The 22,056-nt window shown below is 53.8% G+C and overlaps 1 protein-coding gene and 2 long non-coding RNA genes across 14 annotated transcripts in view; 1 reads left to right on the top strand and 2 right to left on the bottom strand.

Annotated features, from left to right (window-relative positions):
• Mcf2l (MCF.2 cell line derived transforming sequence like) overlaps nt 1–22,056 on the top strand; it is a 137,070-nt gene that overhangs the window by 53,187 nt on the left and 61,827 nt on the right. The window contains exon 1 of one of the 12 annotated variants that reach the window (XM_040733570.1): nt 19,968–20,331. The exons of 10 other annotated variants lie outside the window; for them this stretch is intronic. In XM_040733570.1, coding sequence (XP_040589504.1) covers nt 20,259–20,331 — 73 coding nt within the window. In that variant the 5' untranslated portion in view covers nt 19,968–20,258. Of the gene's footprint in view, nt 1–19,967; nt 20,332–22,056 lie in introns of those variants that run through there. One more of the 12 variants, XM_040733576.1, reaches the window with a different exon arrangement.
• On the bottom strand, nt 9,988–11,958 carry LOC121135166. The gene is made up of 2 exons (XR_005872374.1): nt 11,488–11,958; nt 9,988–10,776 (listed from the first exon to the last, which is right to left on the bottom strand). It is a non-coding gene; the product is annotated as an uncharacterized LOC121135166 (long non-coding RNA).
• On the bottom strand, nt 13,485–21,055 carry LOC121135165. Its single transcript, XR_005872373.1, has 2 exons — nt 20,689–21,055; nt 13,485–13,669 (listed from the first exon to the last, which is right to left on the bottom strand). It is a non-coding gene; the product is annotated as an uncharacterized LOC121135165 (long non-coding RNA).

Genomic DNA, 22,056 nt, shown 5'->3' with positions numbered 1-22,056 from the left:
ATGTGCCGAGGCCTGTGAAAGACAGCCAGAGGATGGGTTCTAACCTCACAGCATGTAGATGCCCAGAGGCTGCATCTGTCGAGGGGGTGTGGGGGGGACTCTACTAGCCATCCCCATTAGAAGCACTGTGGGGTTCTCTTTAGTTGATGCTTTTTGATGGATAATTAAAACATTAAGAAGCCTTGCCGGGCGATGGTGGCGCACACCTTTAATCCCAGCACTCGGGAGGCAGAGGCAGGCAGATCTCTGTGAGTTCGAGGCCGGGCTGGACCAACAGCCTCAAAAACAATACAGAGAAACCCTGTCTCGTAAAACAAAAACAAAAAAACATTAAGAAGCCTTAAACACCATCCGATGGAGAGGGCACAGGGGCAGTATGTGACCCTGGGCCCTGGCATCTCAATTTTGGTTTGGGGAAGGGTTTCATTCACTTTTTGGTACTGAATAGACAGCTTTCTCTGGGTGCAGTCCTGCCTGCACAAGGCCAAGATTGATCCGAGCTCTGTAAGCCGGAGTGAGGCCCCAGTTGCACGATCCATTCCCTGGAGCCCTGTGCTGGGCTACAGCTGAGCTCGGGGCCTCCACCCAGGGCAGACCACCAGAGCATGGCCTCTTGAGAGTTAACATCCCCATCACCTGTACGGTGATCAGGACACAGTGGCTACTTGGGTTCTGTGACACCTCGTGGCCCTGGGAGGGTGTGGTCTCCTGCTGCCTCCCAGCTGGGTAGCCCCTATGTGACCTCTTCTCCGCTCCCTTGACACCTGCCAAGCCAGCTTGTGCTGGTCCCTGCACCGTCGTGCGCAGAGCCTCCAGGCACTGCTGCTGTTTTCACTCAGCTGAGCGTTGGCAAAAATCAGGATCAAGGTAAATCACGAGTCAGAGTCGCCACACCCCTTCCCTATGGTACATGATAGTGTGGGAGACAGCGTGGCCGAAGGTACTAATGTTCTGATAAACCAGAAGTCAAGGGTCATCAGTTTACCCAGGAGAAGTTCCGGTTGAACTCCTGCATCAGCCTTCCCTGAGACACTCAAAGATGAAGCCAAATCTCACCGTGGAGGGTGTCCCCTCTGCTCTGCTACATTTGTGACTGTTTCAATTAATCCAAGGGGAAAAAAAGAATCCAGTCTCTCCACAAAAACATGTTTGAGGTTGCCACAAACAGTTTTAAATGGACCCAGAACTCATTAAAGGAGCAGATAAAGGGCTATGAAGATGGTTCAGCTATGCAAGCGCGAAGACCAGAATTTGGATCCGCAGAACTGATGTAAAAGCCAGGCAGGCATGGTGGCTGCCTGTGTTTTCAGCAGCTGAGATCCAGGAAGCAAGCCTCCCAGCTAGACTGGATGGCATTGGTGAGCCTCGGGGCCAGAACCATCAGACTCAGTGGCCCTGCCTCCAAGTGTATCGGGAGACCCTGCCTCAATAAACCAAGTGGATGATCTGTGTCCACTCTGGCTTCCACACCCACCTGTGAGCACATGACAACACATGTACACATCACACTTGCACCCCACACACAAAAGCACCACAAAGCTTTTTGAGGCGCGTGGGTTATGTTGATCGCGCTGGTATTTACTTTTGAGCTTCCCGGTAGCTAAAATGAAGGGGGAATGGATATTGCAACGCAAAGAGAAACTGTTCTGTAAAGAATTTTGGGAGAAACTTGTTCTTTAGCACTTTGTACAGATTTGTAAGAACTCTCGGTGCATACCATGTTTGGAAGGTTTTCTTTCTTTAGGGAGATTAGTGCTCCTGTGTTGATGTTTCACAGCTGCCAGATAGAAATATTAAAACCTGTGTGTTCAGTGGGATTCCTTCCAGAGTCACACTGTGTGTTCAGTGGGATTCCTTCCAGAGTCACACTGTGTGTTCGGTGGGATTCCTTCCAGAGTCATACTGTGTGTTCGATGGAACTCCTTCCAGAGTCACACTGTGTGTTCGATGGAACTCCTTCCAGAGTCACACTGTGTGTTCAGTGGGACTCCTTCCAGAGTCACACTGTGTGTTCGGTGGGATTCCTTCCAGAGTCACACTGTAGTTCCAGCATTGCTGGCCTGGAGACTCCCCACTGCAGCTAGGACCACATATGTCCCAGCCAGTTGCTGTGTAACGGGTGTGTTCCTATACCAGACTTACGGGTCCCTGAGCTGAAGTTCCTCGGGTTCCTCCTGGCTCAGCCCAAGTGTCTCCATGTTTGTAGAAGACAGACATATTATTCGAGGTGGGGACATACAGTGTGAGGCTGGACCACTGGTGTGATGGTCCTGCCCACAGGCGTGTCTGTATCTACACTCGGGTTTCCATGCTTCAGAAGTTACAGCCAGCAGAAGGGAGTGGCCATCCTGCCCCTGTCTCACTAACTCTAAAGCAAGCTTGCCCAGAGCTGGGAGGTGGCCGAGGTGGGAGGAGCTGCCGTGTGATTTATAGAGCTTTTGTTCACAGGGGAAACACTGGTGAGAGACATTTCCTTACACTGCTCCTGGAACTTGTTTGTAAGAAGATGTTTCCTGGTCTGAGGAAATCGGTGGGGGGGGTGTTATCATTTATAAATTTCAGGCAGCTTGGTTGAGGTAATTTTGTGATAACTAGATCAGGATGCTGTTAGTTCAGCCCAGAATTGGGCTGCACCTCCCAACTTCTCAAGGCCACCAGTGACCCCAGCTTAGACTGAGGACAGTGCCAGCCCAGAGAAGCCCAGAAACCCAGCCCCACCCATGCTGTGGTCCCTGCAGGCTCTTCGGGGTCTCTGGGATCTAGGTCTCTGTTGGGTTCTTATGTGCTGCCTTTGGGGTACCTGTGGAGTCTCTGCTATTGAGGAATGTTGAGAGGCACGCATCTGTCAGACCCAGCCCTACCCGCGTTGTGCACTTGCTAACCCTGGGGAAATGGCATCCCTGGCAACTGGGGGGGGGCTGCCAGTCACTAGATTTGCACCCTCTGAGCAACAGGGACCTCACTGTGAATTGCTGGTGGTTCAGGAATCCAGCTTTGCCTGGATAATTGGACAGAAAGGTCACTTTTCTAACTGCCCCTCCCTCCTCTGAAGCTTCTCTGGGTCTCTTGACTCTGTGCCTCTTTGGGTCCCGACCGTGTTGGGATAGACTGGCTGTATGAGCATGTGCCTTGATGCCAGTGCTGTCTGAGCTCTGGATGGGGCTCCTCTTTGTATACCAAGCCTCTAATACTGAATGAAATGCTGGAGAAGGAAAGGGTCCAGTAGACACCCCACACACACACCCTGTCTGTTCCTTTCCTATATGGAGCAAGGCTCCACGGGCTGCTGAGCCTCCCCAGTTGCACAACAAAGAACTCCTCTAACTTCTTGCTGGTGTGCCTGTTGACCCCACTTGCCTCCCGGTCCTGGGAATGGCAACTCTTCCTGTCCATCTCTGTAGATGGAAGTCATCCCCAGTTGAGTCCCTGTGCTTCAAACAGGCAAGAATGGTTCAATTGTTCCTTCTCCCGAAGCTGCTCGCTCACAGGCTGCCTCAGCCCGGAGTCCCTGTGTAAATATTCAGGGTGGAGTGAGGAGGGGATGTTAGTCTTGTGGGAGCAATTGCGTTATAGTGCTCCATCCTGGTTAATGGTAAAATGAAAGTAAGTGCTGGACACTCTTCCCGAGACTGGTGAGTGCAGCCAGGTGCTCCGGGAGCCTGGGGGAGGGCACTGCACACAGGGTGACCATGGCACACACACGTCCTCTCTGGATTTCTGTGGCAGAAATGAGACTCTACTACATCTACTCTGAATGGTGCTCCTGGCTACACTCTCTGGCGGAGGGTGAGTCCTGGGGTTCTTCAAGGGAGTGGGCAGACTGTGCAGCTCAAAGCTCTGTGGCAGGGGTTCTGTTGATGAGGGAAGTGGTCTCCCCAGTCCCTGTGTCCCCCTTGGATCTGGGGCCACTAGGATAGGAATCTGGAGTACATGAGTTTTAACTCCATAGTTGTCACTTGATTAGTTTGTGGCATTGGCTACCAGAAGTAAACAACATTTGTAGGCTGGCAAGTGTAGAAATCCCCCCATGCCACCAAACTGCTGTCATGACCAGCTCTCGGGGGACTACAGTACCATGAGGCTTCTGTCACAGTGTCAGGAAGGGTCCTTCTTTTTGCCTTGAGTCTAACATCTAGCAGACAGAGTGGGCGTCACTTTATGGTTGGCCCGATCCCATCATGTCTATGTGATTTGAGCCTGGGTTCTCTGAAGGTTGGAGGGTGGCCATGTCTGGGATTCAGTCACATTCCCCCTGGCCTGGCATTTGACAGAGTTCACTGGTGCATACCGTGTAACAGATGAGACAGTGGGAGAGGCCGATGCCAGAAATGCTGCTCAGGGCCTGAGCGTGTGGTGAGTGTCTTTGAGAAGGCTCAGCAGGGGTGGTCGCTGCCAGACCTGCACACACCCAGGTCTCCCAACTGTTTTTCTCTGCATTTTGTGACTCTAGCCACCTCTCCTACGAGGTCACAAGGGATATTCAAAATAGTGACACTCAGAGGAGAGGCTAAGGGGGCACATGCTCCTCTGCCATGGAACATACAAGCTGAGGTGGTATAGAGCCCTCGGTGATGTGGGCGAGGGCCCTAGATGTGTAAGACCTCACCTGGGGGAGGGAGTGGGGAACCAGTCAGGACAATGACTGCACAAAGAGGGTTCGGAGGGGTGACATGTGGTGACAGGAGAGGCGTTCACACTCAATACAATGGCCAGAAGGGACATGTGTGTCAGGCAAGCTTGACACAGTGAGGCCTAGGGCTCTGTGGATGGGGCCCACATGCCAACCAGCTCAACTGTGAGGTTTCATCTATCTGTGCGTAAAATGGGAACACTCTTTCCTTAGAGAAGCTGAAGCTGGGGACGTGTTGACTCCTGGGGTACATCTCTAGGTGGTTGCTGGGTGAACAGCCCGTGTGTGTCTCAGGTGTTGACACAGACCACCATGGTCCGTGATATGAGAAGGCCTGGCCAAGGGGACAATGGCTTTCTCATCAATGAGGTCTGAGGGGAATCTCCGGGTGTGATGGGGCAGCAGAGGTCCAGGGTGTCAAAAACAGAGGCTGGCCATGGACATGATGCCTACAAATCATGTGCAGACCACAGTGGGCAAACTCCCTCACAGAGCTGTCCTGCTGCTGTGGGACACTCACAGAGGGGCGTGGCTCCCCTGGGTTCCTGAAGCATTGAATTCCTACAGAGCAGTGTCCACGCCAGGGGTTCTCAACCTTCCTCTTTGCTGGGACGGTTTGATACAGTTCATGTTGTGGTGACCCCACCCATAAAATTATTTTCGTTGCTGCTTCATAGCTGTCATTTTGCTGCTATTGTGAACCATAATGTAAATATCTGTGTTTTCTGATGGCCTTAGGTGACCCCTGTGAAAGGGTAGTTTGACTTCCAAAGGGTTAGACACCTCTGGGGTTGGGAACCACTGGTCTAAGCTGACCGGATGGAGTCAGGGGCACAGGTGGTAGCAACAGGGGCTTTGGAACATGGCCAAGTTCCTTCCTGTCTGCACCTGTCACCAGAACTGCCCCAGGAATGGTGACATAGGACACTCTCTACTTGAGCCCAACTTCCCTTTGTGGTTCCCCAGGGCTCATGTGGCCATAGAGCCACAGAGACGCTGCCTCTGGGCAGGGGCAAAGGCTGCTCTCCTGCCCTTCTGTCAGGCTTCTGGGAGTGAAGCCTAAGTCAGAAACCTGACAGGAACCTAAATTCCTCCTGCAGCCTGGCAGAGCCCTCCCAGAGATTGCACGGAAGGACCGAGGAGGGGGTCCATGGCCTGAGACACTGCCAGCCCACCCATGGGACCACCGGCACACCCCCTGCCCCTGCACAGTGCTTCTGGTGTTCTTTCTTTGGTGTAGCCGAGAGGTCAGGCCTTTACGGTAGCTGTTCATTGTGGTCTGATGAGTGGTGCAGAAGAAGGTTGCTCACTTCTAGCCCTGGGCTGCAAACCCCACCCAAGGATTAGGAGAAGTCAGGTAAGATGTGTGTGCAACTGTGTCTGGCCAGCGTGAAGTGTCCCATCACATCACTACAGAGGCAGTCTCTGAACCACCATAATTTATGCCCCAGGAGAAGGAACTAATCAAAACACAGCCATAGTCGGGCAAGGATCCCCTAATAACATGACCCAGGCCTTTTGTGCACCTGGGTGAAGTCCAGTTTACAAGGCGTAGGAAATCACTTTGAGGGTTCCATGTCTGCAGAGCAGCTAAGGGGATGTGGCAGGGCTGGGGACAGAGCTTCCTCCACCTCCTACGGTGTGGCTGTAGCTCTCCAGCATGGGAGGCTGTCCTCGACTCTGAGAAGTTCACTGTGACTCAGAGTAAAGGCGGCAGGGTCCAATAACAGACATTTGCTGTTTGCCATGTGGGCACAGCCACTTCTGGGCTCTGTTTACATTCTTCATCTATGTTTGTTTTTTCTAATATATGGCGAGGGAATATGGCGAAGATCAGCCTTTGGGAATCCACCTGGCACCGTGGACACATGCATTTACCACGTGACAGGAAAGGAGGGTGGTGGGATGACCAGGACTTTCCCCCAAAGGCTCCTAAGGGTGTATGTGACATAAAGTGTCTCTGTGAGTGCATGTGTGACACTTACTCCAGAAAGACATATCTATGGCAAGGGAGAATAAAGCTGTCCTCACTCTTAGACTCTGCCACAGAGTCTTAGGAACCCAATGTGTGCCCCAAACAGCGAAAGCCAGGTGAGCCTGCCACCTTGTCTTGTGTTTAAGGAGCAGGACGACCTGTGCCAGTGTCAGCCCTGCTGGGGACAGTCGGACTGAGCTCTGTCCGGAGAGTTGTCTCTAAGAAAGTCTGGCTTTTCAAGGGTAGAAAGCACAGAGCCAGGAAAGCCAGCCGGCACCAGAGCCCATCTTGATATAGAAGCGATGTACCACCGGACGGTGTGGGCAGGAGGTGGTGGCTGTCCTGGGAAGTGCTTCCAGACCGTGCCAGCCTCACTGCCACCTGGAAGTGCTTCCAGACCGTGCCAGCCTCACTGCCACCTGGAAGGGGCTGCGTCCACGTGGGAAGAGAGTTTCCAAAAGCCATGGGGAAAGGATCGCTTTCCTCTGCTCGTCTGCTCATTCACTCATTCACTCTTCTGCCTGGGAACTCTGGCCTCACACTTGTGTGTGTCTGGCAGGGCGCCGTGGTGGTGGCATCCAGCCCACGGGGACAGTTTCTTTTTAAAATCACTCCCTTTGTCCCTCCAATTGCATCTGAACCATTTCCTCAAAGAGGATGCCACCTTCTGAGAAGACATTTGTCCTCACTTACCGAGGACCATGACTACCCAGGAGCACATGCAGACCTGTGTGGCTCTTGCTTCTACAAGGTCAGGACTGTGTCTGAGGGGAGCCTGTCTGTGAGATGCCCACTGCGGGCTGCACTTCAGTACTGAGCTGTTCTCCACTGCTGGTTCCCTGCTCCCTTTCTAGAAACCTTCAAGGACTCACCACTGAGGGCCCTGAGTGCTTGAACCCTGGGCAGATGCTGGAAGCCACTGTGTCCTGTGGGTGGCTGAATGCTGGGCCAATGGCTGAGCCTGAGGAAGTGACATAGGACATGGTTACCCAGTGGATCACACACCCCCACCCCCACCACACCCCACCACACCCCCACCCCCACCACACCCCGCCACACCCCGCCACACCCCCACCCCCACCACACCCCACCACACCCCGCCACACACCACCACACCCCACCACACCCCTGCCACACACCACCACACCCCACCACACCCCCACCCCCACCACACCCCACCACACCCCACCATACCCCCACACCCCTCACACCCCCACACTCCCCAGCCAACCCTTTATGAAACAGATGTCATGTTCTAGTGGGCGGGGCTTATAGTCCCCCAGGACATTTCAGAGCTGTTGCTCGTGTCACATTGGGCTGCAGGCTCTGTTTTGCTGATAGGGTAGCCTCTGAAACCGGAGAGCTCAGTGTCAGGTCTGGGTTTTAAAAGTGCTGACTTCTGAGCTGCATTTGAGCCCTAACGAGATAAAGGAAGCTGTTTCCTCTCAACAACCGGTATGCACCTCACTCATCAGCCGTGCACGGATATTAGACCAATCGCAGGTCTATCTGCCTACAGCAGCAGCACTGGCCCCGCTGTCACCAGGCACCAAGCCAGGTCCCAGGATGCAGATGGGAAGAGGCGTCTCAGTAGTTCTGAGGAGCCCAGGGCCTGCCTCTCTGTAAGATAGCGGACGTTATCACATGTTCTGCCTTGGGAGGGCCATCCTGAGGTGGGGAGACCACACTGGAGGATGTGCTGGCAGAGGCAATGATGGGCTTGGCGGACAGGCATCTGAGTGAGGTCGTCACTTGTTAGTGTAGACACGGAGGCAGCAGCCACCGTGGGGCTCACAGATGGGCCAAACATGCAGGATGTCCTCTCAGTTCCAGTTTGGAAAGATGACTTTTACACACAAGGCCACTGTGGGGGTTTACCCACAATTGGATGAGAGAGATTTCAGAGACCGTGGACACCATGAATGTAGGGAAGGACAGGGGACCCATTGCTCAGGACCCAGCAGAATGTCTAGTCACAGGCACAAGATGTTCATATCTGATGTGTTACACGTGGCTTCTAGGAAGTTCTTGCTTGTTGGTTGAAGGAAAGATAAACTTCCCAAGAGAAAAACTAGCTGAGATCCAAAAACCATGAGACCCTAAGCTGAGGAGGTTTACGTCTAGTGCTGAAGAAAAGGTGGGATTTTTGACAAAGGGACTGAGGGAGGAAGAGGAGGTAGAGAGAAACTGTGTAGGGTGAGGGGAATAAAATAAGAATGTACCAGCCCAGAACGCAGTCAACCGAAGGAGTTAGTGCAAGTCTATTAGATATGGTATGGGGCCAGGAAACACCACAGGGGAGTCGATTTCTCATTGCAGCTGGGTAGATACAGCTGACACGAGGGGACTACCTCGGGGCCTTGCTTGGTTCCCAAGGACCCAGGACAGATAGCCTCAGACTCACCTCTCTACCATAAAAAAGACAGTTTACAGCAACATAAAATTAAATGAAGAGAAACTCAAAGCAAGTCCACTGAAATCAAGAACAAGACAAGGCTGTCCACTCTCTCCATATCTATTCAATATGGTTCTCAAAGTTCTGGCTAGAGCGATAAGACAACAAAAGGAGGTCAAAGGGTATACAAATTGGAAAGGAAGAAGTCAAACTTTTGCTATTTGCAGATGATATGATAGTTTACATAAGTGACCCCAAAGTATTTTCTTTAATAAGAAAAACTTAGAAGGGCCGGCTTTGGGGAGCACTACATGTGGATTCGGAGATGCCAGATGTGTGTTCTGTGTTGGGTGAGTTTCTCACATGAGGGTTGACTTGGGCAGGAGTTTCATGACTGCTGTGGAGGCCCAAGGGAGGTCTTTCTCACATAAATCTGTCAGCCGTGCTTATAAAAATGTTTGAGGGAAGGAAACTACTTTTAGCATTTTGAAACCCTTAAACTCTCCTTTAGACATAGCTGCTTGAGTTCCCAGCTCTCCGGAGGATAGAGGCCCAGCTACAAAGCTATGGAGGCCTGTGGAGAGGCCATGCCATGCCCCTTCACTTGGAGGCCTGTGGAGAGGCCATGCCATGCCCCTTCACTTGGAGGCCTGTGGAGAGGCCATGCCGTGCCCCTTAACTCGGAGGAGTAGGCGGAGCTTGCTTTTCTACACATTCTCCTGCTCAGGACACAGCTGTGGACTCCCAGGTCACCCACTGCATCCATCCCTCATGGCATTTTCCTCTGTTTCATCTTCTTTCCAAACAGCAGTGCTCTCCATCTCTCCTAGGAACGCCACTGTGCACGATGAACCAGGGCTCACAAACCCAAGGGTATCATCCTCTTGACCTGGGAGTGGCTGCTACCCTCCCCAGTGTAGTCAGGCTCACAGAGGCACAGCCCACGAGGAAACGTGGCTGGCGCCCAGCAGATGGGGACTTAGGCGATTGGTGCAGAGCCCTTGCTTTATTCAGGAACAAGCCCGCATGCATGTTGGAAAAGCGTTGAAATCACAATGCAGAGGAGTCACGGTGGAGGCCAGTGCGAGCTCGGTGCCCCAGGCACCTTTCCCCTGAGCGTGGTGTCTGCCACCTTTCTCTTGGATCCCAGGCTGCCTGAGACTTTGCCCTCTTCAAGCTCTAGCTTCCCTTCTGTGTTTGGCCTCTGTGTGATGCAAGCCATGCCTCTCCACCCCCAGGCAGTTGTGAGGACTCCAGATAGGTTCTGACACCCTGTTCTCAGTTCTGGCTGTTTAACTATGGAAGGGACACTCAGGCTGGCGACCTGTGCAGACAGTTCCAATAGGACGTAGAGTGAACTAGATTTGGGGGCATAGGGAGACTGATGTCCTGTCAGCTTGTCCTGTCCCCCATGCCAGGAATGGTAAGACTTCGGGTGCTTTCCTGCCCTCCCACCAGACTCTGGTGCTCTGTCGTCAGTGATGGACATGGGGACTGAGTGGACAGCATGACAGATGCCCCTCATTCCTGGATGCAGTAAGGGCCGGCCTCCCCATGACTACAGCAGCAGGGACACTCTTGATGCACTCTTCCAAGTCTGTACAGCACAGACCGCAGGGTACCTCACCCAGACCTGTGAGAGCGTCCTCATCCTTCATCCCCTGCCACGGCCCAGTCACCTGCTTCATCATTTCTCCAAGTCAGCAGACTCTCTGGTCCCCAGGGTTCATTGAGCTTGTCACATTGAGCACTGCTCTGTAGCGAAGAGGTGGGTAGCTTTAGAAGGAAAACACATTAGCGTAGAAGGGAACTGAGGGTAAGAATGGGATTTTAAAAAATTATTTCTTGTATGTATATGAGTGTTTTGCCTGCATGTATGTCTGTGCACCACACGCATGCCTGGTGTGTGCAGAGACCAGAAGAGGGCACCAGATCTCCTGGGACTCGAGTTACAGACCCGTGTGAGCCGCTGAGTCATCTGTCTCTTCAGCCCCAATAAGATTGGAGTTTTTAAAAACGCTGTTCTCCAGCTGGCTGTGATGGTCTCTGATGCCAAGGGAGTGGCCCCTGCACCCACACCCCACCCTCGGGCCTCCTCCTTCCTCGTTATCATCTTAGATGACAGTATTAGTCCTGTTATCATCTGCTGTGCTCTCCTGGCCCCGCCCTCCACCTCCCTGCCCTTCTGTCTGGTGTCCCCTACGCCTTCCCATCCCTGCTTCCTTCCGTCCGGCCAGCTTTGCCTCCTTCCTGTTCAGTACTTCTGTCTCTTACACCCATGCTCACCACCCCTCCCATCCCTTCCTACTCAATGCCCTCCAGCCGTCCCGCTATCCCTTCCTCCCTGCCCCCTGCCCCCACCTCCCACGCGCCAGAGCAATGGGACCAAGCGAGACAGCACCCGCTCCGCGGTACACGTCATGAATGTTTCCAGTGTACTCCGACCTCCTTCCCCTTCTGCTGCCTGTACCCTCTCGCCTTCCTCACCCTCGTGGATGCCGATCTGAATAGCCTCAGGCAGCACTGAATCCAGGCTTCCAGCTACCTGCCCACAATGCTTAACACGGGGCCGTTGTGTTTCTGTCTGTGCAGCCCAGCTCCGTTGGCCTGGAAGCCTGGGCCTCGCCCTCCCTGCTGCCACCCCCACGAAACTTCGGCACAGACCTCAGACACACCCTGGCAGCTGGGTGGGGCTGATCAGCTCTCACCATCCCAGGTGTATCCAGGCAGCTTTGCTGTCCTTGCCAGGTGGCGACCTGCAGCCTCGGCCACTCCCACAGGGCTGTTCTTCCCCACTCAGCCTGCAGCAGCATCTGTGAGTCCCAGAGGCCCATCGGACCCCCCATGTCCTGAGCTCCTCCCCACTTCCCATCGACCTGGAGTCCGGAATTGCCTTCAGGAGTCTCAGGTGGGTCCTGGGACTGAGACCCCCGGTCCTTTAGGAGACTTAGGTGACTTTTGTGAACCACCCTGAGCCCTGGCACCTCTAACTGCAGATTAGCTTCAGCTTCCAGGGTTATGGGGACGGAATCTGATAGCGCTGTCCAAGGGGTCTTGTCTGACACCTGAGCAGAGGTGTCACCCTGGCCGCCCCTGTTGTTCCTGTGCCTGGTGTGCCAGCAGCATCCTGGAAAGATAGACATGGCCACACCCTCTGTGTCCCGGCTCCTGTGGCCTTTTATTTGACTTAGGTCCCACCTGTGTTTGTTTTCCGAGATACGTGTCTGCCCGCAGCTGCCAGCCCCACTGGATTGCCTGGGCTTGTGTGATGCAGTTGTCCACCAGAGATGGCCGCTCTGCCCACAGCATTGGTACCGGGCCAATGGCCTCACCCTTGGCCAACAAAGCTACCACTCCTGAAGCCCAGAGGGTGGACATGGCCAGGCATCCTGAGCCCACTGGACCCTGGCTTTTAGGCCTCTTCCAAGCTCAGGGGAAACAAGAGTCTTCCAAAGCCATCAGTTCCCTGGGGCTTGCGTGTCTGATTTCCCTGTTGGGTCTTCCTGTTTTGCTAATCAATAGGGGCATAGGTTGGTCTGCCAATAGTGGTGAGGCTACTCTGTGCCCTTTAGGAAGTGGATTCTGGGCCTGGTGTTGCATTTTCCCAAGGTTCTGGGTGTTTGCAGGCCCAGGCTCAGTCCTGGGGCCTCTCCCTGCGTTGGGCCCTGCAGTAAGTAAATGCTACCTCCACACTCACTGATGCTGCACTAGCTACTTTCCATGTTGTGTGAGGAAACAAACTACCTGACGAAAAACACTGAAGGAAGGAAGGGTCTGTCTGGACTCTGAGGTAGTCAGTCATGGTGGGAAAGGTTTGTCTGGACTCTAGGGTAGTCTGTCATGGTGGGGAGGGCTTGTCTGGGCTCTGGGGTAGTCTGTCGTGGTGGGGAGGGTCTGTCTGGGCTCTGGGGTAGTCTGTCGTGGTGGGGAGGGTCTGTCTGGACTCTGAGGTAGTCTGTCATGGTGGGGAGGGTCTGTCTGGACTCTGAGGTAGTCTATCGTGGTGGGGAGGGTCTGTCTGGACTCTGAGGTAGTCTATCGTGGTGGGGAGGGTCTGTTTGGGCTCTGGGGTAGTCTGTCGTGGTGGGGAGGGTCTGTCTGGACTCTGAGGTAGTCTATCGTGGTGGGGAGGGTCTGTTTGGGCTCTGGGGTAGTCTGTCGTGGTGGGGAGGGTCTGTCTGGACTCTGGGGTAGTCTGTAGTGGTGGGGAGGGTCTGTCTGGACTCTGAGGTAGTCTGTCGTGGTGGGGAGGGTCTGTCTGGACTCTGAGGTAGTCTATCGTGGTGGGGAGGGTCTGTCTGGACTCTGAGGTAGTCTATCGTGGTAGGGAGGGTCTGTCTGGACTCTGAGATAGTCTATCGTGGTGGGGAGCGTCTGTCTGGGCTCTGGGGTAGTCTGTCGTGGTGGAGAAGGCCTGGCAGCAGAACCTTGAGGCAGCTGTTCCCTTACACCTGCAGTGGAAACAGAGTGATGGGTGCTGGTGGTCAGCTTTCTCTCTCCTTTTTATTTATCCTAAGACCCCGGCCCATGGGGTGGGCTGATCCCTCATTTAGGGTGGGCCTCCCATGCCAATTAACTCAATTTAGAAACTTCCTCACAGACATGTCCTGAGGTTTGGCACTTGGAGACTCTAGATCCGCCATGTTGGTAGTAGTAACCATCACGGACACTGTAAAACACAGAGATAAAGTGGAGGTCAGTTAAAGGTGGACGGAAGCAGGGTTTCTTCCTTCTGCTGCTACTGCTCCATAGCCAAAGGCTGTAGGAAGAAAAAGCTTAAGTCCATGAAAACACTGGAAAGGGCTCACAAAAATGCAGTAAAACATAAAACCCAGCATCATGATTGTATCCCAAAGTCAGGAGTATGGGATGGGAGGCTGCCGGGGTCTCTGGGGAAATAGGGTTCTGCGTCTCCAGGCCTGACCTGGGAGGTTGCACTGGGACTTATTTCTAAGCAAGGGTTTGTTTGGAGTCAGACAGGAGGGGTACTGGGGAGACAGATGTACCCCCAGGAGGGCCTGAGCCTGTGTGCTTTGGGCCTGGCCTTGGTGGTACTGGAGGTTCTCAGGCTGCACCACCGTGCAGGGGCGAGATTGGCTCTTCTTCGATGGTTTGCCGTTTCTGTCCGTGATGCAGTTTCCTTACACCGAGTGAAAGGCTGGTCTTCTGGTTCTCCAGCTCCTCCCAGCAAAGTGCCTGCTTTCCTCCTGGAGCTCCGACTTCTGTACCTTAGAATGTTTATCCCTGGTGTGTCTAGTGTCTAGAGGGTGTGGGACCCTGGTGACCTTAGGGAAGGACAGCTGTGCTACCGAGGCTGGAGGAGTCTTTGGCAGGACAGAGCAGGTGATGTAACGCCATTACCTGGACCCAGCTCAGTCCTCTGTGCGGACCCATGGTCCGCTGGACTCACCTGGGGGTGAGGGGCAACGTGATGTCAGGAACCCACGTCACTGGTCACACATGTCCCAGGCTGCGGTTCTTTTGGGCTGAACTAGTTCACACCAGTCATTTAAAGTGTATGTTTAAAATATGACCCTTCTGGGCTGGAAGATGGGTCAACAGTTAAGATCAAACACTGCTCTCACAGAGGACTCGAGTTCCGTTATCAACAGCCCGCACTGGGTGACGGACAGCCACCTGTAACTCCAGCTGTGGGAGATTCAACACCTCTGGCTCCGCAGGAGCCTGCGCCCATGTGCAGGTATCCACACACAGACATGAGCATGCACATAACTGAAAGTAAAATGAATATTTAAAAATAGGATGTTTAAGTACTATGTGCCTAAAGTTGAAATTTGGTTGATAATGCTGTTTCCTCACATAAATAAGCCACCCATCCCTTCATGGGGGAGTCTGGACCACCGGTGTACCAGAACCTGGAATTCTCCTCAGTGCAGAGGGGAATTCAGAGCCAACAATCACTTTCCCTCAGTGGTTCTCAAACTGTGGGTTGTGACCCCTTCGGGGTTGCTTATCAGATAGTTACAATTCATAACAGTAGCACAATTATACATATGAAGCAGCAACAATAATAATTTGGGAGTTGTATTTTCTTTTGGTTTTTTTCCCAGAGTTTTCTTTATGTAGTTTTGGTTGTCCTGGAACTTGCTCTGTAGATCAGGCTGGCCTCGAACGCATAGAAATCCACCTGCCTCTGCCTCCCAAGTGCTGGGATTAAAAGGCATGCACCACCATAGCCTGGCAACAACAGTAATTTTATGGTTGTGGATCAGCATGACATGAGGAACTGTGTTAACAGCATTGGGAAGATTGAGAACCAATGCGGGTGAACAGTGAAGTCAGAGCTTAGGCTTGGCTGTCCCTCCCTCAGGGAATCAGCCTTCTCCTGATTCTTTAGTCCCTGCAGGAACTGTGCTTTGACTTGTCACGGTTTCCTTACAGGTATTGCCAGGTAGAGCCTGTCAAATTACCGTGTGTGTGTGTGTGTGTGTGTGTGTGTGTGTGTGTCTGTATCTGTGTGTGTGTCTGTGTGTATCTGTGTGTATGTGTGTGATTGTGTGTCTGTGTGTGTGTGTGTGGTATGTGTAAGTGTGTGTAAGTGTATGTGTCTGCGTGCGTGTGTGTGTATGTGTGTGGTATGTGCATGTGTGTGCGCGCGCGCGCGTGTGTGTGTGTGTGTGTGTGTGTGTGTGTGTGTGTGTGTGTGTGTGTGTGTCTGGAAATGAACTCAGGGTCCTGCACATGTCGGGCAAGGATTCTTCCACTCAGCTACCCCTTAGCCTTCAAATTACCTTTTGTTGCAGGTAGAAAAGGCCTCACCCATCAGCAAAACCACTTGACCCAGTACGCTGAATGATGTATGTGTCCCAGCACACTGAACAATGTATGTGTCTCAGCACACTGACGATGTGTGTATCTTAACCCCCTTGCAGAGTTTTCTGCTCCAATGGCAAAACATTGGGCCTCTGTTTGGTGGCACATGTGGCCCCAGGCTCCCACCACTGGCCTTTGTGAGTGTGTGTGTCCTCTTGGAGCATCTGATGGGGAAAAGACATGAAATGACAGCTGTCACGCCACCCCAGTCTTTGAGAAGTGTGTCAAGCTCCTCCATTTGCCAGGGGCCTGCAGCTCACTGACTCCTGGCTGTAACTCAGCTGTACACTCCTGAGTCCCTGTAACTATGTCAGCTGCTTCCCAGGCTGTGACCCTCCATGGGTGGCCACGCCTCATGATTCAGCTGTCTGCCTGGGTCTGAAAGCAGTCACAGACCAAGTAAGGCATTGTCCCCATACTCTATTCTCTCTTCTTGCAGGGCATCCACAGGGCTACCCAGCCGGTCAGACCTAGGGTCTGGCCCTGGAGACTGTCCAAGAAATTCTTCCCTGCCCTTTGGCCTTGCCCCTTGTCCTAGGTCTTGGATAAGGCGACTGAACACGCACATGCTAAGTAGCACACTTTGTGTCCACAGGGCTCATTGTTGCTTCAGGCAAGCCAGAGAGTCTCGTCCTGGTGTGACGCTGTAGGACCTGTCACAGAGCTCTGTGTGCAAGGGGGGGCATTAGCACATGATCACTGGCACAAGGGCAAGGCCCCAGCCACTAGTTGCCTGGGAATCATGTTATCCCAGGCCTCTAAGGACCATAGGAGAGCATGGAGGAGGCTCCCAGAGACATGTCTGCACAGCGGCTCTGAGTTTCCTGATCCTACCCCCCTGTCTAAGGCCTGGACAGTGTCTGGTACCTATCTGCCATGCAGTGTGCTCTGGGGACAGTGGCCTATCTGCCATGCAGTGTGCTCTGGGGACAGTGGCCTATCTGCCATGCAGTGTGCTCTGGGGACAGTGGCCTATCTGCCATGCAGTGTGCTCTGGGTATAGCAGGTCCAAAGCAGAGGTAAGACTGGGGACAGAGCTCAGCCACTAGAGCTGGGTAGCTCCCACATACGCTCCACACACTCACGACATACTAGCACACAGTGGAGCACAGGTAGAGGAGGACACAGAGTTCTTGTGTCCACACAAGGGGTGGGCTCAGGGGTCAGGAGGGCAGCTGCCCCATGACAGGTAACCTTGGGGAAGGAGACATGTGTGGGTTAGGAGCTGAACCAGAGTAGGTTTGAAATACACTTTCAGGAAAGGCGGCCTGTGTGGGAAGATAACATGCCCTCGGAGGGGTTTCATCCTTGCTGGGCATCTGCTTTCTGTAGGGCTGAACTTGACCGTCTCAGTCCCTTTTGTCCCTAGGGCCTGAATGGCAGTAGGTACATGAGCACGTCTATAAAGGAACACACACTCCTCTCTTGGCAGTGACCTCGTTCCTAAACTCTCAGCTTCTTTGACCATAGTCAACGAAGCTCAGCTAGTTCCCATGCACTCTGCTTTGGCTGTGACCATGAGAGACCACAGACCCAGAATGGAATTAGGCTCTCCCCTACTGTTCCGGGCTGTTCTATTACGCCTGCATTGGGCTTCTCCACTAAATGTCTCAATTCACTTCCAGTACTTCCCGGACTTTGGACTTGGCCTTGAATCTGCTGCAGGCCTTGAATCTGCTGCAGGTTGGGCTGGATACCGTATCTCAGGCATCGTCAGCAAAGAAGACCAGGAAGTTGGTCTTGGCATTGTAGGATGTCACCTTTATGTCATGTTTAAAGTGTGGGCAAGGCTCTCGGGCTGTGGTTTTAGGGAGGGGAGGGCACCGCTCAAGTCAAGTGGTAGCTGGTGACTCACAGATCAGACCTTCTGTTGGACACTGGAATCTTGTCACTGAGAGGTGGCAAGATTTCAGTGTAGTGAGAGGGTTATTCTCCCAAAAAGAGTAAAAGAAATCACGAAGTGACCACTTAGGGCCACAAGAACATCTGGAAGCCTGGACACAGGATAGCAGCCAGCTGTCTGTATCACAGTAGGTCTTGGTGGGGACGACACCCCTCTCCGTCTGTATCACAGTAGGCTTGGTGGGGACGATGCCCCTCTCCGTCTGTATCACAGTGGGCTTGGTGGGGACGATGCCCCTCTGACACATCACTCACTTAATGAGTCAGTGAGACTCTTCCTTGTGCTCCACAGTGCTCGGGTCACTGTGCACACTCAAATTGTGACAAGCAGGGGGCTGGGAACACAGAGAGCCTGGGAGAGAAGAGCAGGCAAGAAGAAGGAACTGGCCGCCCCATGAGTCTTGCTTCTGTCCCCAGGCAGGCGCTCCCCCTGTCACATGGCCCCTTCTCAGCAGAGGACAGGCCTGGACTTCCTCCTGTCCCTGAGATTAATAGTAACTCCCTACGTAAGCAGTTTGTTTCTCAGAATGACAGTTTTGCTTTCACTCCATACGTGCCGACCGCAGTGTGGTACCTGAAGTCACCCACTGCCTTCAGGGTCATTGGGCTCAAGCCCAGTAGGGGACCATGGACCTTCAGTGGCCTCAGTGGGGGTGGACCTTGGCAGCCTTGAATGTGTCTCCACAAAGTAGGTACTCGGGGTGGGGTGTACTCTCGTCTGCCTCAGGTTTGGGGGAACTGGAAGTTGGACAGGGGAGAAGGTGGCTGCCTACCCTCCATGCTGAGAATCATGCCTTGATCTGCTCTGGTGGCCTTAGCGATTGTGCTGTCCCCATGGGCTGGTGAAAAGGACGCACATGATGTCAGAGAATCTGAGAAAGATGAGGAGACCGAGAGGACAGGATTCACCTGGCAGGTGACACCCGCCAAGGACAGGGTCAGGACAAGGGGAAGGACGAGGGTGGATCCCAGACTGCGAGCCTGGCACATCTGTTTACATTGTGGTAGCAAGCCTCTGATGGCATGGCCGCCTGAGTCCAGACCAAGTTGGCCTGAGATATGTTTCCTTCTGTTGGTGGCAGGCAGGAGCACCAGATGTTTTGGAGCAAGTCATCAGGGTCAGCTCCAAGGGTGTGTGCCCAGCCACCAAAGTCCTAGAGCAAAGGCAAGAGACTCTCTTTATAATTTTGGTTTTGAGCCTAGCCTTTAACAGCTGAGCTATCTCTTCCACATGGAGGGATGCTCTCTCATCCTGCACACATGGGGGAGAGTCTAGGCCCTGCCCCAGATGATATGACAAGACTTTAGAGATTCCCCATGGAGGGCCTCACCCTCCCTGGGGAGCAGAGTGGGGATTGAATGGGGGGTTGGGGCTGTTGGTGGGGGTAGGGGAGGAGGGAAGGGAGAGGGAGCTGGGACTGACATGTGAAGCAATCTTGTTTCTAATTAAAATACAAAAATAAAAAAAGAAGGGGCTTCTCTTTGTATCCCAAATAAGAAGAAGAAAAAAAGGCAAGAGACTCAGATAAAGGAAATAATTCATTAGGCATAGATAACATTGGGGACCCCAACAGAGGTGAGAGGCAGGAAGAAGTTAGAGCTGCTGAGGGAGATCTGACCCTGATGGGGACCTGGGACAGAGAGGCTGTCACATGGCTGCTGTTCAGAGGAACAGGCTCAGGGCAAGTGTCCTTGCTCATCACCACCTGGTGGCTGTCACAGGACAGGAGTCGTGACTGCTGTCCGGGGAGATGGAGTCTTGCAAAGTCCTGCAAGACCATTCTTACTGTCTCACCCGGTTTAAAACTGGGGAAACTGAGGCTGCAGATGGTGTAAACAATGAGCCCAAGCTCCTGCAAGCTGCAGTTGGGCCTGGAGCCTGGGAGACCCCACTTCTGAGCCCTTCCCTCCACCACCACCACGGTGCCCACCCTCTGGAGAATGGAGGAGCCTGAGGGTCACACCCAGAGGGACAGTTTGCCTGGGTAGGGAGCGTGCCTTGCACCCAAGGGCTGTCCGAATGGACAGGACCTGGCTAAACTTGGAGCTCCAGTGGTTAAGAGCCTGCTCGCCCAGGCTATGCGGGTGGATAGGACCTAGCTGAGCTGGGGCCTCTATGACTTAGGTCCCTATGCCCGCTGTCCCTGTGGATGGAACCTGACTGAGGTAGGGCCCCTGCAGGGAGGGTCCAGACAAACAACAATCTGCCTGGCTCTGCAGCACCAGGACTCAGCTGCTGCCAGGCTCTCAACAGTTAATCACGTACAGCGGGATCAGTGAGCTGATTCTAGCTCCTTAATCAGGACATCGAAGCCAAATCCAAGACCCTGCAAGGAGCACGAGCAGCAGCCACAGCTCGCCCGCTGCACTCAGAGGCCAGCATTGCGCAGCAAAGCCAGGGAGGCAGCGTCCCCACTCAGCCGCCCAAAATGGAGCTCTGCGGGCTTCCTTTGTGCGCCCCAGGCGGGCTTGCCAGCAAGCTGGTCGCCGGCTCCTGACCGACCAGTGGTGAGGGCGACAGAATGACTTTGAGCCTCATCTCCCTGCTGTCCCAGGACGTCACAGCCCTGTGGCTCCTGCTGAAGACAAGCGCAGGTGCGTCTGGCTCTGCTGTGTCCCCTTTTCCCTAGGAAAGAGCGCATTTGCTATGGATGTATCCTAAGAGGCAGGGGGGTGGGGTGGAGTGAGTATGGGTGTGATAACCGGGTGGGGGACAAGAGGCCAGGTGGGATTGTTCCGGTGCTGGGGTCCTATTGTTGGCTGAAGACTCTTGTGGCTCATGCAGCCGGGTGCAGGTGGGGGTGGGGCATGGGCTGGCTAGGTTATAGAGAAAAACCACCCTTCCCCACAGGGCCGGGGGCGCGTGATGCCCTGCCCTCGTGGTCTGGGCAGTACCCCTCAGACCCTGCCCTAGCGTCCCCGGAGGACAACCGCAGTTCCGTCTGCTCCTACCTTCTAGGAAGGCTGGAGGCAAGTGGTCTCCTTTGTTCCTGATTTTTCATGGACATGCCGGCCGGCAAGTGGAAGATGCCTCCAGAGCCAGTGACATGGCTCTGGTCCCTCCTAGCAGGAGGACCTGGCAAGAGTCATCCCCTGCTGCTCATTTGATGTCAGAGCCTGGGGACAGCAGGATACCGGACTGGATGGCCCGCCCTGGCCTTTGGGCAGCGGCCTGGCTGTGTCCTGGGGGCTTCTGTAGTTGCATTTAGACGGGCTCTGCCTCTATGGGAGGGCATGTGCTGGATGATGGTACCAGCGGGCCCAGGGCTGGGCTTTGTCACTAAAAGATCAGGGCCCCAGGAAAGGGAGCAGAGTCATCCCAAGGGGCCTGGCAGAAAGGAAGTAGCTTGGAGTTCCTCCCTTCTTTCTGAGAGGAAGGGCACTCCTTCTGAAGTATTTTGTCATAATTACATTTCCTGGTGGTATTTCTGCGAAGCACTGATGAATGGCCCATAAAGGGTTTTTTTTTTCTTTGTGAATGTTAATGAATCAGCCCTCAGCTCTGTGACAACAAATAAATATGGAGTACCCGATTTTCCAGTGAAGCCACTGGGGCAGTGAGCTGCCCATAGAGGGTTCCCCACCATGTCAGAGGCAGGGGGCCACACAGAAGCACAGGTAAGGCCTGCTTGTTCCTTAGCCAGGTGAAGCTCTGAATTTATAACTGCCCCTTAATGTCAACCACTCAGAGGCCTTCCCTGGGGAACTTGGTAAGACTAGGGTGACAGTCTCTGCTTTGGCTTCCAGGAACCATTAGTCAGATTTCAGAATGAACGGCCAGTTCAGGCGATGAATGCAGCAGCAGCCTTCTGTAACTGCAGGCAGTTTTTCTAAGTGGACAGACACTCCCCTGTGGGCACCCAGAAGCCATTTTCTGGGACACCTAGTGCTTATTAGTGCCTGTGCGCTCCATGGGGACAGGTGGGCCTGGAAGCCTTCCCTGAGCCAGGTTGGGAGACCTGGAAGTTATCGTGGCTGGTGGAGAATGGGGATGGCGTGTTTGAGCACATATGCTCAGTCCAGGCCTGTCTGGGATCCATGAGACCCACAGGTGTGTGTGACCCCCACCCGCCCCACCCCCACCCCTCTCACTGATTCTCTCTTAGGCTCTCTCCCTCCCTGTCAATATCCCGCTCCCTATCTCAGTGACTCTGTCACACTCTGGTGGCTCCGGCTGATGAGACGAATTCTGTTCACCGTCTCTGAGTCCCCACTGGCCGTCCCCTGTCCCCCCAGCCATCCCCTGTGTGTGCCCGCGGTCTGCTGCGGGGTCAGCCCTGTCCCTTTGCCACGGGGAGGTCACCCTCTCAGCGAGTTGTT

Source organism: Mesocricetus auratus, unplaced genomic scaffold (genome assembly GCF_017639785.1).
Source record: "Mesocricetus auratus isolate SY011 unplaced genomic scaffold, BCM_Maur_2.0 Super-Scaffold_100031, whole genome shotgun sequence".
Taxonomy (NCBI): Eukaryota; Metazoa; Chordata; class Mammalia; order Rodentia; family Cricetidae; genus Mesocricetus; species Mesocricetus auratus.
The sequence above is the reverse complement of the archived record's forward strand: the minus strand, read 5'-3'. Positions and strand labels throughout refer to the sequence as shown.